The sequence below is a fragment of the Ptychodera flava genome, chromosome 15 (genome assembly GCF_041260155.1).
Source record: "Ptychodera flava strain L36383 chromosome 15, AS_Pfla_20210202, whole genome shotgun sequence".
Lineage (NCBI taxonomy): Eukaryota > Metazoa > Hemichordata > Enteropneusta > Ptychoderidae > Ptychodera > Ptychodera flava.
In genome coordinates, this window is record NC_091942.1 from 35,867,222 (window position 1) to 35,881,870 (window position 14,649).

At 38.6% G+C, this 14,649-nt stretch overlaps 1 protein-coding gene across 1 annotated transcript; it reads right to left on the minus strand.

Moving 5' to 3' along the window:
- Positions 1-10,499: 10,499 nt before the first annotated feature.
- Positions 10,500-12,458, minus strand: LOC139152026 (ras-related protein Rap-2a-like). The gene has a single exon (XM_070725110.1). The coding sequence runs from the start codon at positions 12,174-12,176 to the stop codon at positions 11,514-11,516; it is 663 nt and encodes a 220-aa protein (XP_070581211.1). The 5' UTR covers positions 12,177-12,458; the 3' UTR covers positions 10,500-11,513.
- Positions 12,459-14,649: the final 2,191 nt, after the last annotated feature.

Sequence of the window (14,649 nt, forward strand, 5' to 3'; positions counted from 1 at the left end):
TTAATACAAAATACATTATCTCTGACTTTACATCGTGCACAATTGGAGACCTGTTAATTTCTGATTGGCTAAACAACACATATCTTACATCTTGTAGACCTGTTCAGTATAATTTCTGATTGGCTAAAAATTGACGAACACACATCTCGTAGACCTGCTCAGTATAATTTCTGATTGGCTAAAAATCGACGAACACACACCTTTTTCTAATTAGAAACAATGTACACATGTACTATGTATTAGATGGCGGTAAGTAGAACAACAACATCTGGCCACCTTATTATTTTATTTAAGTATGGAGGAAAGTTAATCATGACATGCGTTTTATTCATATGACTCAAAGATTGAACAATCATCGAAAGGTATTTATCTTTTGGAAAAAATATTCCTGTAATCTTATGTAATTTTTGAAAAGATTGTAGAGACAATGGATAGTACAAATAATTGTAAAAAGATGACATTATTTTTCTCCAAATAATATGTGTAAACAGCAATACACAACATGTATGGAGAAAATGCATCAAAGCTGTAGCTTGAAGTTATTAGGCTATAATTGATGTGATAATTGAATATAATGCATAATTGAATATAATGCCAAAAATCAAACTAACCCATAATAGATACGGTTCATCTGTTCTTGTGTTCTTGCTAAAGTTACACACATCTCTTATCTAAACCCTTATTAAAAGTTTTCACTTTACCTAGTCTATATTTATTTTTAGATACTTAACACTTTAATTTACGCTTTTTTCCTCCCTCTCTCTCTCTCTCTCTCTCTCTCTCTCTCTCTCTCTCTCTCTCTCTCTCTCTCTCTCTCTCTCTCTCTCTCTCTCTCTCTCTCTCTCCTTTCTAAAGTTCAACTTCATTGTTTGTAAGTGACCCACTTCCTCCCGGTCGCAAAGGCTGCAAAATTCTTCGAAGGAACCCATGAAGAATGGAGAGGAATCGAACAAGACGCATCTTGTTACGTAAACGTAGTCAAACGCAGTCGTGATTCAGTGTTCTTTACTATTAATTGCTCGCCGAAGGAATACGTACGCCATGTTCCCCCAGTTTATTGTGGCAATTTAGAGGGAATGGTTTCTGGGAAAAAAGATCCGAGTTTAGACAGTGTTTTGTAACATAACAACCTAAATAATAAATGAATGTCACGTTAACTATACTTCGCCAGACGTCAAATTATGCAGGCTAGAACAAAACGATCGTCCAAAAGCTTTTGGTGATTAACAATAACTCGCCGAAACACGATTGGAACTAACTCGGGATAATTGGATTTTCATATTTTTCATATTTCTTGAAATTGTTAGGTGCCCTTTAGCTGAATGTTGCGATATTACAAATTACTCATAAAAACAAGTATGTAACTTAAAAATAAAAGTAGATGAGCTTACATTTGCAGATCAAATAGACATTACTTCACCATCCAATTATCCCAAATTAGTTCCAATCGTGTTCCGAATAAAGTTACCTCGAAAACTTGATTTTGACTATTGAATATCTACATAGGTTTTTCGTGCTTGTCTTTTGATAATTCAAATTCTAAATCGAGTCTTTGATGGCAATCGGGCAAATTTCGAATGAAAGGGGTCGATGACATTTTGACATTTAATAGAGGTTGTTCACCCTGGACATAAATCTGTTCTACCTCCAGTGTTTAACCTTGGAAGCTTTCACATCACTGGAAACAGATGGTTCTCTACTCACTAAAATTCGATATGCTTTGTCAGTCTCTGGTGATCATCGTATGTACTTGAGACTGGCCTACAGAATTTTTTCCAATTATAACGTATATCACGATTGGGGATTTCAGTATTTCAATGTTTATCAATGCCAATATCATCACCACCTTTAACGATAGAAGGGGCTTTTCACATGTCAATATTCTTGAGTATAGGCATTCATGTTTGATATCGGGACGTACATTTACTCGTCCAGTTTCAAGTTCTATTTTAGTCACGCTTGCACACAAGATATATAGCTTGCACCCAGCATGCTGACATGCACTCTCAGAATTTGTATCGTAAAACTTTAACAGTTCCATATATATAACTTTACCAGGCAGTTTCCGGGGAGTAAAAGTTGAATATTGTGTGTGTTAGTGTCTAATTCAAGTTCTACGATATATCAATTACACAAGACGGTATCCCTACGGAAAACATCACGTTTTTTAGGCCAATTGGACATTCTACACAGCTAACTTTTGCAAAATGTATACCACGTGAGTGAAATTGAACCAAGGCCCTTTAACAAAGGTATTGGAATCAATGTTCGTTGTAAAGCATCGGCCATGAAAATATCATCATTAAATCAGTAACAACTGTTTTGTGTGTATCAAGCAATGTCAAAATGGTCGTTAACTCTTACCTTTTCAATAGAAATCATCAATTCTTCTATGCTTAACTTTTGAGGTTTTTAAGGTTTCACAATGCATTCAACTCTTTAGAGTTTACTGATCAGACGGCTAGATAGATAGACAAAAACTCTTTTGTTAATTTGCATTCTCAGTCTGTACGTCATTTCACCGAATGGCACATTCAGATCATTTGAATGACTCTTTTTAATCCCCTTACATTTTATCACGTTGACATTGTGCATAGAAACTGGATAACTATGGCTTATTGCATTCAGCTTCGATGACGCCAGCCGTACATCAAATTTACCTTTATCGTGTCATCATAAATCATGAATTCTTAAAGCTGTAGGCTAAATGTCTTTGCACCCATAGATAGGGTGTTGGAGAAGACTACTTTCAAAATGACAGGCGCAGGTGTTGCGCCATGTATTTGCCATGCACGCTGTGTACCGTGATCTAATTTACGGCTGGAGCTCTTGCAACACTAAGCCGCTAACTTGTTTCGTACTTTCGAGTAATTGACTGAGCAACATGCAATATTCAACGTATTTTATGCCAAGTATATGACAAACTAAACATCTAAAATAACAGGTCTCAATGTTCGCATGGACCTGCATAAGCTTACCTGGCCACTGTATCTGCCTGCCTCCCTACATCCATCCATCCATCATTCATCCATCAATTTATCTATCTATACAGCAAAGTATTGATGTTTATTGCTGTACAAATTTTAGTATGATTAAATCTATATAGTATCTAATTCTTTTTACAATCCACCCATTTGTTGTCATGGCAATACCACGATTATCCAGAACTAAGTGTTGAATATTTCATTCATGAACTGTGCACCATGTAAAATATACGTTTCACAGCACGACAACGACTTCACGTTGTGCGATTGTCAATATACTAGCTCTTCTATTGTATTGCATCCAGGCACTTTAACGGTATCGTGTCCATTTTACCAGCTCAGTCATTTCCAGACTGATTGCACGATTTTTAATGATCGACCCACTTCTCGTATTTCCCTGCTTCCAAACTTAAGGGGATAAAATCCTGCCAAGTAAGTGTTCAACTCTCATTATACACCTGTCGCCTGCTGAGGAAACAATCATCACTGCAATATCTTCGAGTCGTATTGGGCAGTGGCGAAAACCGCACATTCCTCTTTCACATCCGGGGTGTTATTGTACACGTAATCTATTCCATTATCTTGTTTTCGACCGAGGTACTACGTATACGGTAACTGTAACTTTCAGTAATATTGCCAGAATAATGAATCATACCATCTGCTACAATTATAATATCTCGAATGATTTCAAAAAAATACACATCAATTAATGATCAAGATATCGAATTTCCTGTTCAATTTTAGTGGGCCATGTCGTTTTATTCTGCCGTGCGTTATCTTAAAACCCCAGGGTATCGAAGTAGAAATCTCCTGACATGAATTCTATGAACCGTCATGCCACCGCCAGAGAAAAATGTTTTACACATCATGATATTTTCGCTCTCTGTACAGTAATCTTCATTATATATATATATATATATATATATATATATATATATATATATATATATATATATATATATATATATATATATATATATATATATATATATATATATATATATATATAATTTACACGTACTGAAACACCGGTTGGCAGAGCAAAGCTTTGACCATAATTTCATACAGCATACATCACTTAATAGCAGGGTCAATATCACGATTTGTTGCCTGTCAAGGAAATGATGAGGGTGATAACATCGATGATGCCTTAGTGAAAGGTTACCTCCTCCCCCAGGGACGATGACAAAATGGTGACACTGCCTTCAATGGCTGTCTGAAATTCTTGGTTCTCCGAGTAGCTACTTAGAACCACTTCATTTCCAAATCGCATTATCCCAACGTACTTCTACTTCTATTCATATAGCGTCTTAAAACAGAGACCGAGTTATATTTTTACTGATCGGTAGTTCCAGTCATTTGTAGTTAAAAAGCAATTTAATTCTGCTGAAGTCAAATCGGCGTGCCAATTTGAAACCGTGGCTGTATGCACCGAAAGATGCGTACTCAACCAGAATAAGCTCCACGCAAGGATCATCAAGAAGGTAAGAGTTACCACTTTTCCCCGTTGCACGTGATTAGATCTCAGCCAATCATGATAACCGGATCATATGTGAGGTATAAGGACAGGGAGCTTGCTGTAGTTCTGACAAAAGTTGACACTTCACCCATACCACTGTGAAGTTGTATTGACGCTCATCATATCATATCTCCAATGTCATTCATAGATTACTATATAGACGGATTGCAGATTTTATTGATTAAAAACAGACAAAATAGGTGACGTTGTCCAGGACCTTTTATATCAGTATGGTACATCCTTAGTAACACAAGCTAAACATAAAGTTATGATGGCTATTGACTACAATATGCATTACACATATATGCAGAAACGGTCTTTTGTCCTTATTCATTTTATCTCAACGAACTCTGAGAAGACTGAGGCAGTTTTCATGTCTCAAAAGTTACGTTTGTCAAGCATCTCAGTAGACGTAACGAAAGCCGCCAAATACACGCCAACCCTTAGGTCTTCAAATCTAAGACGGTAACGAACTCTGAAACCTTGCTTGTATGAAGCCTTGGAAGAAGATTTGCTTCGTTGATTATGGTATCCAGGCAAGCCTTTAGAATCAGGGCGTTTATAAATAGTTGAAAACGAAAGGTAGGCGAAATGCTCAGCGGGCACGTCCACACAAGGTAAGCGACCCGGTATTTGTTGCGAAGTCAAGGCCACAAGAAACATTGAACAGCACAATATCCGGCGGCCAGCCCCAGGTTCGAAGGATGCATTTTTGGAAATTGTAACAGCAAACAAAGGTACTATGAAAAAAAATAGGTATCTCGGTAAGAAAGAAGATATGAGAGCATGACTGGCATGTGAGGATTTTCATTCGATACCCATGAAAGGACCGTTCTTTCATCATATGATTGTTCAAGTTTTATCCACCCCTGGAACTCAGCTGGTGCAGTGTGCAGAGATGCTCGGATGCACTGATTCTACAGCGAGTATGTAATATGAGATGATAATCTGTGGCCGGTGAGTATTTGATCACTTTTGAGTATTCTCGCGTAGACCAGCACTGGATATCCAGGGTTTTCATGTTATGAGAGTCTTGCTCATGGAAGTGCAAATAAATTACTCTCAAACTTTTACAATATTTTTTGGGTTGCCGCTTGTGACGGCTAATTTTGAAGCTCATGCAGTAAAGAAAGTTTCAGTCGGCTTATTCCAGTGAAAATCGAAAGTATAATTTTTCCCCATTAAGTCAAACAGGGATGGCGGCCATTGTGAATTTCGGCATTCGCTAAATGTTGAGTAATTTGTTTCTCTAGTACTGAATTCTCCTCGGTAGCACCTGATTTTTGGCCCGATTTCGGGTTCGGTGAAAGTTCAAGTCTTCCATTCTCCAGGCACTAACTCCTAAATGCGAAGGAAAATCCTTGCATGCATTGGACAGTTTCTTCGTCTCTTGGTAAGTTGTGCAGCCCTTTCCCCTGTCGTATTGTTGATACAGAATATTGATGCGATACTGAATTCATGTATAAATTAACCTTTTTCAGGTCAGATCATTCAGATAAGCACAAAAGCAGGTTATCCAAAACTTACTGTTTCACACACTGCTGTCAACCCCCCCCCCCCACACACACACACACATACACTATCTTATCAAGTCTGTAAAAGTAACCATGTCCTTGCGAGAAAAGTCAGTAAAATCATGTTTGTACACGTTCTAGGGATCCATTTACGGCAAAGAATATCAAAGAAGCGACCAAACCGACATCCCAAGGCGTTATCATAAGCACGTTTGAGTTACCTAAATGAGAATAATTTGGAGGGACTTGAAAAATTGAATATTTATCAATACAGAAGCAACGATCGAGTGAATATGATCACATGTGTTACAGACGAGTATGACACGGCGATGGCTTATCTTGAAAGAATAAAATTATCAGTCTGATTCATCTTCGCAGATCAAAGATTATTTGCAGTGAGACAACTGCTTCAGATTATACTTTTGATTCATGATTGAAAGGTACGCACTGGATGCTGAGGATGCTTATTGACAGGAGTGAGATGTTATAAATTTCTGACATACATGAAGACACCGGCCATATCACTTACGAAATCCGTTACTAAGGGGTCCGTGCTGTATCATTTTCACAACAACTCGACCCCCTAGAATTTCGATGATTTAAAACATCGTTCCGCCATTCGCAGTCTTGCCGGGTTTCTTAGCAATTTTGAACGTTTTCGAAATCGAGGTAAAATATCCCAAGTCGATAACGTAACCAAAGGTTCACTTCCATACAAATTTAAAAAAACAGACATTTCGAAGCAGAGATTGGCACATCCGAGCTTATCAGCCCTGACGGTCCACTTTAAATGGAGAATTCTTGTCCCTGGCAATGGCGGTGTCCCTCACCGCAACGTTCCTACTACTTGGCTTGAGTATTTAGAATGATCATAATATAGACCATGATGATGAAGAATATATGGTATTTCCCCTCTCATTCACTCCATGGACGTAAGGTTCAGTGACTGTAATGGCCAATGTTTTAAATAAATATGTTAAGATAATTCGAATACAGGTCTTTCAGTTTGACTGTGAATAAGAGCATGCTCATCACGCATGTTTTCTTCTAAAGTACGCACAAAATGCGTTGATAAGCCAGACATTAAAGTTGCCGACTCATTTAATCACTGATTAGAAAACCACGAAAGTCTCTCTGGTCTTAGGAAAGACAACAGTCATTGTTTACGTGCACCCTACGTTCTGGCAATAGTGATCAGTCTCTGCCAAGACCATAATCCCTTGGTATGTTTTTCTTACAAATTAGAGATACGTCTTTCATGTCCTTTGCCTTAAACTGGAATTATTGCCACTCAAAAAATTTCCAAAACATCCAAACCCATAACACCAGGTTATGGCAAACAGACGTATAGATCATACAAAATACTTGATCGGTAAAAGCTTTCTTGAAAACATCCTGTTTGTCCTTTGAAACCTTAAAAGTTGTTTTGTTTGCCTTTAGCAGATCGGAAAACGTTCTTGGTCGGAAGTTTATTCCACAACCTGCCGTTGACGTCACAAGAAGCTAAAAATCCAATATTCTAGAAGAGAATCACCACTGGTTTCGAAAATCGAAATACCATGGCAACGCTCATGACAATCGACAAGACATCTCATCGTGGGAGCTGCTTTCCTGTGTTTTGATAAATCTACTCATCAACATATACAAATAAGTCGATGTAAACAGCAGTTGGTATACTTCCGTGTCCATTTTATGAGAATACTAGTAATATACCCTCTTTTGTGATCCCTAATGACAAGTATGTTTTCCTCATTAACACCATTAACGATTCTCAGAAAGTAGATTAGTGAAATCATTTAAGAAGTTCTACGGTAGATACGGAGATGTTGTATCAAAATATGACCTGTCTGTTTCTCCAATGATTAGTGACAGCATACCAAAGTTTGACTTACAAAAGTAATTTGGTGAATTCACCAAATAACAATGGATTTGTCGCTTTGGGTCAATCTTGACGGGTGCAGCTAGCTGGCAGGGTACGCTTACCTTTTCCGGACACCTGGTACCACCACTATTTCGTGATTCAAGATGACCCCATTGCCTTTGTCATTTTCGATATGTTCCTTGGACCTGGTAAATTTCATAGTTACCTTGAATGATAATGATTATTGGACCTGATTTGATGTCTATTTCATATGAAACGTAAATCTTGCTTACAATAATATAGACTGAAACGGCTTTAATGCTGACCAATTTGTTCTTCAGTTCATACCTTCTGCAAATTCACTCGTTTTATATTCGATAGAACGATCAGGTACCGTGTACTTTCAAAAGTGACAAGACATCGGTTATCCGGAAGGCACGAAGTTGTTAATAAACAGATGGTTTCGCTTGCTGGTGGAAAAATACCGTCTTTTATGTCACATACGCCGACTGAAGTGATAAGGCACAAATGCTGATTGTCAAAGGGAAATACTTGACTCAGCGATTCGTAAGTTCCCGAAGACACTACAACATCAGTTGTTACATTTGAAGAGTACGTTTAATCCCTGCCATCAGATGTGTCTAGCATGGATGGCTCATGCAAAGAAGCAATTTTCTCTAAATCCTCGTCTTCATTTCCTCCAAAACACAATCTGCAACGTGGGACAATTGGAGTGGAAAGAGGGGAATCAAAGAATGAATATTTTGTCATGCATTTGTTGTTGCCATGGTGATGTGGCAATTTAGGCCGTCTGATCCAAAATATCCGATTTTGTCCTGGGGCTAGTATGACCTTGCAGAAACCACGTGCACTTGTATCGTGATTTCAGAACGTCTGATCATATGAACTGAAACGAGCGCTATCGTGAAAAATATGAGAGGTTACTATGACAACCAAGCAAACATTAAAGTACGCCTTGATTCTGTGGCGAATGTACATAGCCCATTTCTGTCGCGACATCTTATCCCCTGGGGCGGTAATCTGCACTAGTTTTCCGAATGTTTTTTTTCGAGCAAATCTTAGAGTTTCATTTCTGTATGTGCGAGTCTTTGTGCCTTTGTCTGTGTCTGTAAAAATATAATACCATTCATAGTCGCCAGTAATTCAATAGCGCAATAAGAGAGTATTCACGACACCTCTTGAAAGCTTGAAAGCTGAGAGGAGACACTTGGCCAAGTTGGCAATGTCCTTGAGATTACATGAAAAATAATGGAACTTTCAATATAAATATAGTGTGGCTGGTTAGCTAGACAAATGAGTGAATCTAACCAGGAGGATTTGACAAAATAAATTTCTAGGAAATGGGCCTTGAGCTGTGTGGTTTCATTGCACACCATAGCACCTCTTGGGACATTGCGATTCTTATCAAAATAGATGTTACAATATTTAACAATAACTTTACATGCAATTAACGCATTTCTCTGTTTTTGTTTTCCTGAAAACAAAATTGTGAATACGTTTATATTTCTGTTTTCTGTGGACAGGATAAAAAAAAGAAAATTATAGTGAAATCCGTTCACAGTGTTAGCCAAATAAACGAAATCTGCTAAATATCAGAAAAATTGATGTCTCCCAATTCTTTGTATACAACCAAAAGCAGTATACATTTTCCAGTATTATGGGTTTTCTTCTGTAAAAGACAGTTTCTGTTAAAGACATTTACAAATGACTGCTAGATCAACTTCTGGTTCCTGGTTGTTTTAACGGCCAATATTTTTAGAAAACATGAATTAAAGGACTTGCATTTATTCATAGTAACATTGAATATAATACACATTGCATGGGATCGCATTGGTATGGTTATTTTGTATTTCAACACACTTTGGAGACAAATAGCAAAATGCAGACGTTATCGTAAACATAAATGAGTGAAATTCTTGTTGAATTTTACAGCAGCTGTCCCTTAAAATGATAATCCATCTGACCGATTATGTTAAAAAATGCTCATCTCAGCCCGGGTTTACTTAACGTCATAGTGTGCTGCATGCTTGTAAATATAGCCTTGTTCACACACAGGCTGGGACATGTCAAATACAGTATTCCAGTAATAATACAGACCCCTGTCTGTCGGCCATTTTATCTCTATTATAAAGCAGAGTTCACTGGTATTTTCCTTTTTTCAGTACATCGAAATCCACCAAAATTTACGAAGCGCAGCTTTTATGATATTTTCGGAACAACAGCAATAAAAACCGTAAAAGGTCGATAAAAGTGCACATGTGCCGCACCCTAAATCAATGACAACGTTATGAATCACAGCTCGGCATTGATAGTAATAGCTCATCTCGGTCGTTGTCCGCCTAGACAATTGTCGCCCGTGCACGCATATATTTTATTGCCATTACGAATAGCGGACTGCATGCTGACAGAAAATTTAGTAGCGTGACAAAAATATACGAAATATGACAATTGGCACCTTCCGCCACCATATCCGTTCCATTAAACCACGTCCCCATTACAGCTTTCATACCCTAATTGCTACCTATACTTTAAGCTGGACGCAATTATCACACTCCCGACGCATTGTACACAATACAGCAACCAAACAACAGCCAGTAAAGTTACATTGAAAAATAATGTGTTTATTTTCCCCATACAAAATTCACAACATATTTTCGTAAAAAGCATACATTAAAATCACAACATTTATGATAGATATGATTTTTTCTGAAAAGTATTTTTCTCTGAAAATTACTCGGAACTTACATCTGTATTAAAAAAGGTTATAAATATTTACTTTTCGCAGAATATAAATGCGTTTACGCCTAAAAACAATCCACAAATGTATAAAAAAGTATAGCATTTTATGGAATTTCCAATGCTTTAAATGTTGATTCATACATAGCGTTTCATCTTCTGATATCATCAACATAATTTCAAAAGTGTTTTTTTCATCGTACAAAATAATATCTTGTTGCTTATCAAAAGCATAATAATATTTATTATTCAATGTGCCTCTTTGTAGCTCTGCACAACGTTGTATTGAATGATTCTATATGATAGCAAACGTTTGTCGAATTCAAACGTGAATAACAATATGAATTGATGCCATAGTGCTAAGCTGCAGCTTACGCCATTAGAAATTGCCCTGGCCGGACTACCTTTGTTTTCGCCAAGTGTTTTCCCGTTCTGCTCTGTTACAGTAGTAATCGTGCAGACTGTATGACTATATGGCACGTAGAATTTATGAATGGAAGCCGTCAAAACTACAGTTCAAGGCATAAACGCCCACGCAAGGAAAGATAAAAATCGGTCAATCATGCCGTAGTACTACGGCACGTACGGCGCTCTTGCAAAAGACAGGCATGTGCTCGTTCAAGTTTCAAGCTCCCGTTCCCCGTAAGTCTTCGTCGATGAGTTCACAATGCTCAGTAAACTGTTCTGCAATACATATAAAAGTGTAATACTTATATAAAAATGTCCTAGCACTGATGAGTCTTTGTTCAATCTGTGTTTTGTCGCTCGACTGCCCGCTCACCTGCTGCGTTTTTAGCCATCTTTGACAGTCGAAAACAGCACCTGTAGAGCCTTACATCCCGTTAATTTCGTCAACGGAAAAAACAGTCACTGTGCATTCACGATATGACGCATGCTTCTTTCTTTTGGCCGTGCCTGTCTTTTGGTTGGTGAATTTCACTCGGTAAACTTTTTTGTCTGATTAGAATAGAGCTCATTAGATGAGTTGGTAGCTTGGCTGACTTCAACACTTCTTTGAAGACGCGTTCAATGTTAGAATTGTCCTTTGCTGAAGTCTCAATGTGCTCCAAGTCCCACTGATAAGTGAGACTTTCGACGTCGTCCTTTTCGACTTTACGTTCTTCCTCTAAATCGCTCTTGTTGCCAACCACGATGATGGATGTCGCCTTCCCACCCTTCTGCTCCAGAATCTGATTTCGTAACCTCGTCACTTCTTCCAGGGATTCTTTGTCGCTGATGGCATACACAAGCACGAATACATCGCCAGAGGCTATGGAGAGCTTGCGCATGGCCGGGAAGGAGAATGATCCAGAGGTATCGAGAACCTCTAGATGAAGTGTGTGGCCGTTGATGTCGAATTCCCGCGTGTGGAGATCTTCTACAGTCTCCCTGTACTTCTCATCGAATTTGCCGTACAGAAACTGTGAAATGACCGACGACTTGCCCACGCCGGCAGCTCCCATGACAACCAGTCGCTTGCTCTCTTTCACGTTCAGGTTCTCATCGGAAAACCTTTCTTTGAGGGATCGACTTCTAGGCATGATGGCAGCTGTTGTTGAATGGATACGTTGGATGACTACTCTGGGTTGGCAGCAGCCGTGATTTACCGGAACGTAGTGTACGGTTACGATGCTTTGGTAGAATCGGTTACTGTAAGGCACAAGTCTGTTTCTTTGGTGCCTGGTCAACAGCAATTGCACTGATTTGGCGAAAATCAGTGTGCTCTGCTCAGAAAATACGAGACAACTGACTAAGCCAGCGGATGAAGGGCCTTTTATACTCTACATCCTGCTCTCCTGTGCGTGACTGATACATCTCATTCATATATTATAAGCAGGTATGACAAACAAGTAGCTTGGTATCAAGGAGCATGCGCGAGTCATTGATTCATTGAACCCATGTTTTTCGTACAGTGGCGAAACACTCAGTGTAGCATGGGTGATACCTGTGGATTGTTACTCTGCGAATTGAACATGTTTCTGAGAATAAAAAAACGTTTCGAGGTTTTTATTTTACACTGACTTTTCTCTCGTATCGGGTCACGTAGACAAATTACAAATGGGCGCGATGTTTACGTAACAAATTTCCTCCCTGTTTCACGAGGTCGTCCAATGACAACCAAACATCCGTTCATCCGCAGATCCTCCGAGCCCAGCATACTGACCTTGTTTATGAAGTATTTGCCTCGAACCAAACACATTGAGTTTTGTATGTGTGTTCTTTTATGTGTCATTGTGAGTTTGCTTTATTAGAAACAACTCCAAAAACGTCGTTTACCTACATCTTCGGTATGGAAGGCTATTAATGGATGTGAACATCGACAAATACTGTTGTGACCGTATATTAATTTTATACCTCTCTTCTGCACAGGACGCACGTGTAAATGGAGGTGAGATCTATAAACTGTCAGAAAAGAAGACATTTCGTTTGTTAAAGTATAGAGATACGAAACCGACAATTTTAGGCATAATCTAGAAGCTCATTACATGCCATGGCTTGTCACGTTGAATGAACATGCGCCGGGGGAGGGCGTTGCTCGAGGATTAGATGACTGGTAGTCACTCTAGCTGAAGATGTAGGGAAACAGTAACTGACTCGAAGGAATACCGGTCAGACCTTTGCAATTCTTAAGATTTGATGTTTTGAACGTAGAATGAAATGTTCGTCCATTGCAGGTCGCCATCACTCGAAAACATTTTGATCAGCGGTCGCTAGAGACGTTCCTCGGTGTATTACAACAGATTATGCTGAAATCGACGCGTGTGCGTTGTCGCCCTTAGCAACAGTCCCAGATGAATGAATCATCGAAAACATGCAGAAATAATGAGGGCTTTCAGCAGTGTCGTTAGCAGTGCGATGAAAACTGCTGTGTGCAGTCCTGTGAGTCCTGTACCGTACGTGCAATGTTCAGCCTCACTTTCCGCTTTTCTCCGTTACTGGCGGCGGTGCGAGCAGTGTAGCGTGTATAATTCCATGAATTCACGATGTAAGGCACAGCACAGCTCGGTGTACTATTTATATCTGACATTAGTCGGCCGACTGTGTAGTATGTTACCTTGCCCCAATGCAAATCAATTTGAAATTAGTCTAACATCTGAAACTTTACGAGAACAAGGTCTATTTTCTGCAGGCTACCCGGGCTCCCTGACATTTGGCCTACAGCTAGAAATTTCACTAACTTCATTTCGAAGTGTGACACCGATAAATAGGGCGACATTGATGCATTAATAAATATGTGCATTTTACAAACGGCACGGTTGATGCTCAAGGCAGTGTTTGATGTACATGATGTACAGAACCTATATCCATTCTGAGGAGACTTTCACAGTCGTAAGTTTTAACAGAAACCATATACAGGGCAGAAGTTCCAAAATTGATCATCATATTGTATTTTAAGGTAGTGTGCGCCTCGAAAGTGAAAGACTTCATTTTTCTCCAATTTTCCTAGAGGAATCATTCAATCATTCACTTTCAAAATCAAGAATAAAAATCGGGGGTCACCGTGCAAATTTTGCTACCAGAGAAACAAAATACACAAGATTTACCGACATTTGAAATTCAAAATGGCTACCATCATTGTGTTAACTCTCTGGGGATAAAATTTTCGATTAAAACTAGGACGGTGGAAGTTTTCTTAGCTAAAGGGCTTCAAAGTGAGCCCAAGAAAGTCGTAGGTCAAAAAAGGTAAAGTTTTGGGAGTCAAAACATGTGTCCCCGGGCGCATTCTATCTTAATGTGATGTATGAATCAAAGCAAAGATTTTCTAAAAGTTCGGAAATAAACATACTTCACTTGTTATCCTTTAAAGACAGCAATTTTTCAATCTGTATGAAATTAAGATGCAGATTTCGTGATTGGCAGTAATAGTATATTCCAAATAAGACATAATTGCAATAAATTGGTACATCGCTCAGTGATATTTTGTTTAAATATACCTACCGTCTGCATTTACTGTCAATATTTAGCAAAACCGTCAAATAAAAATCACCCAGGAATCAAAATATCTCGGATCGT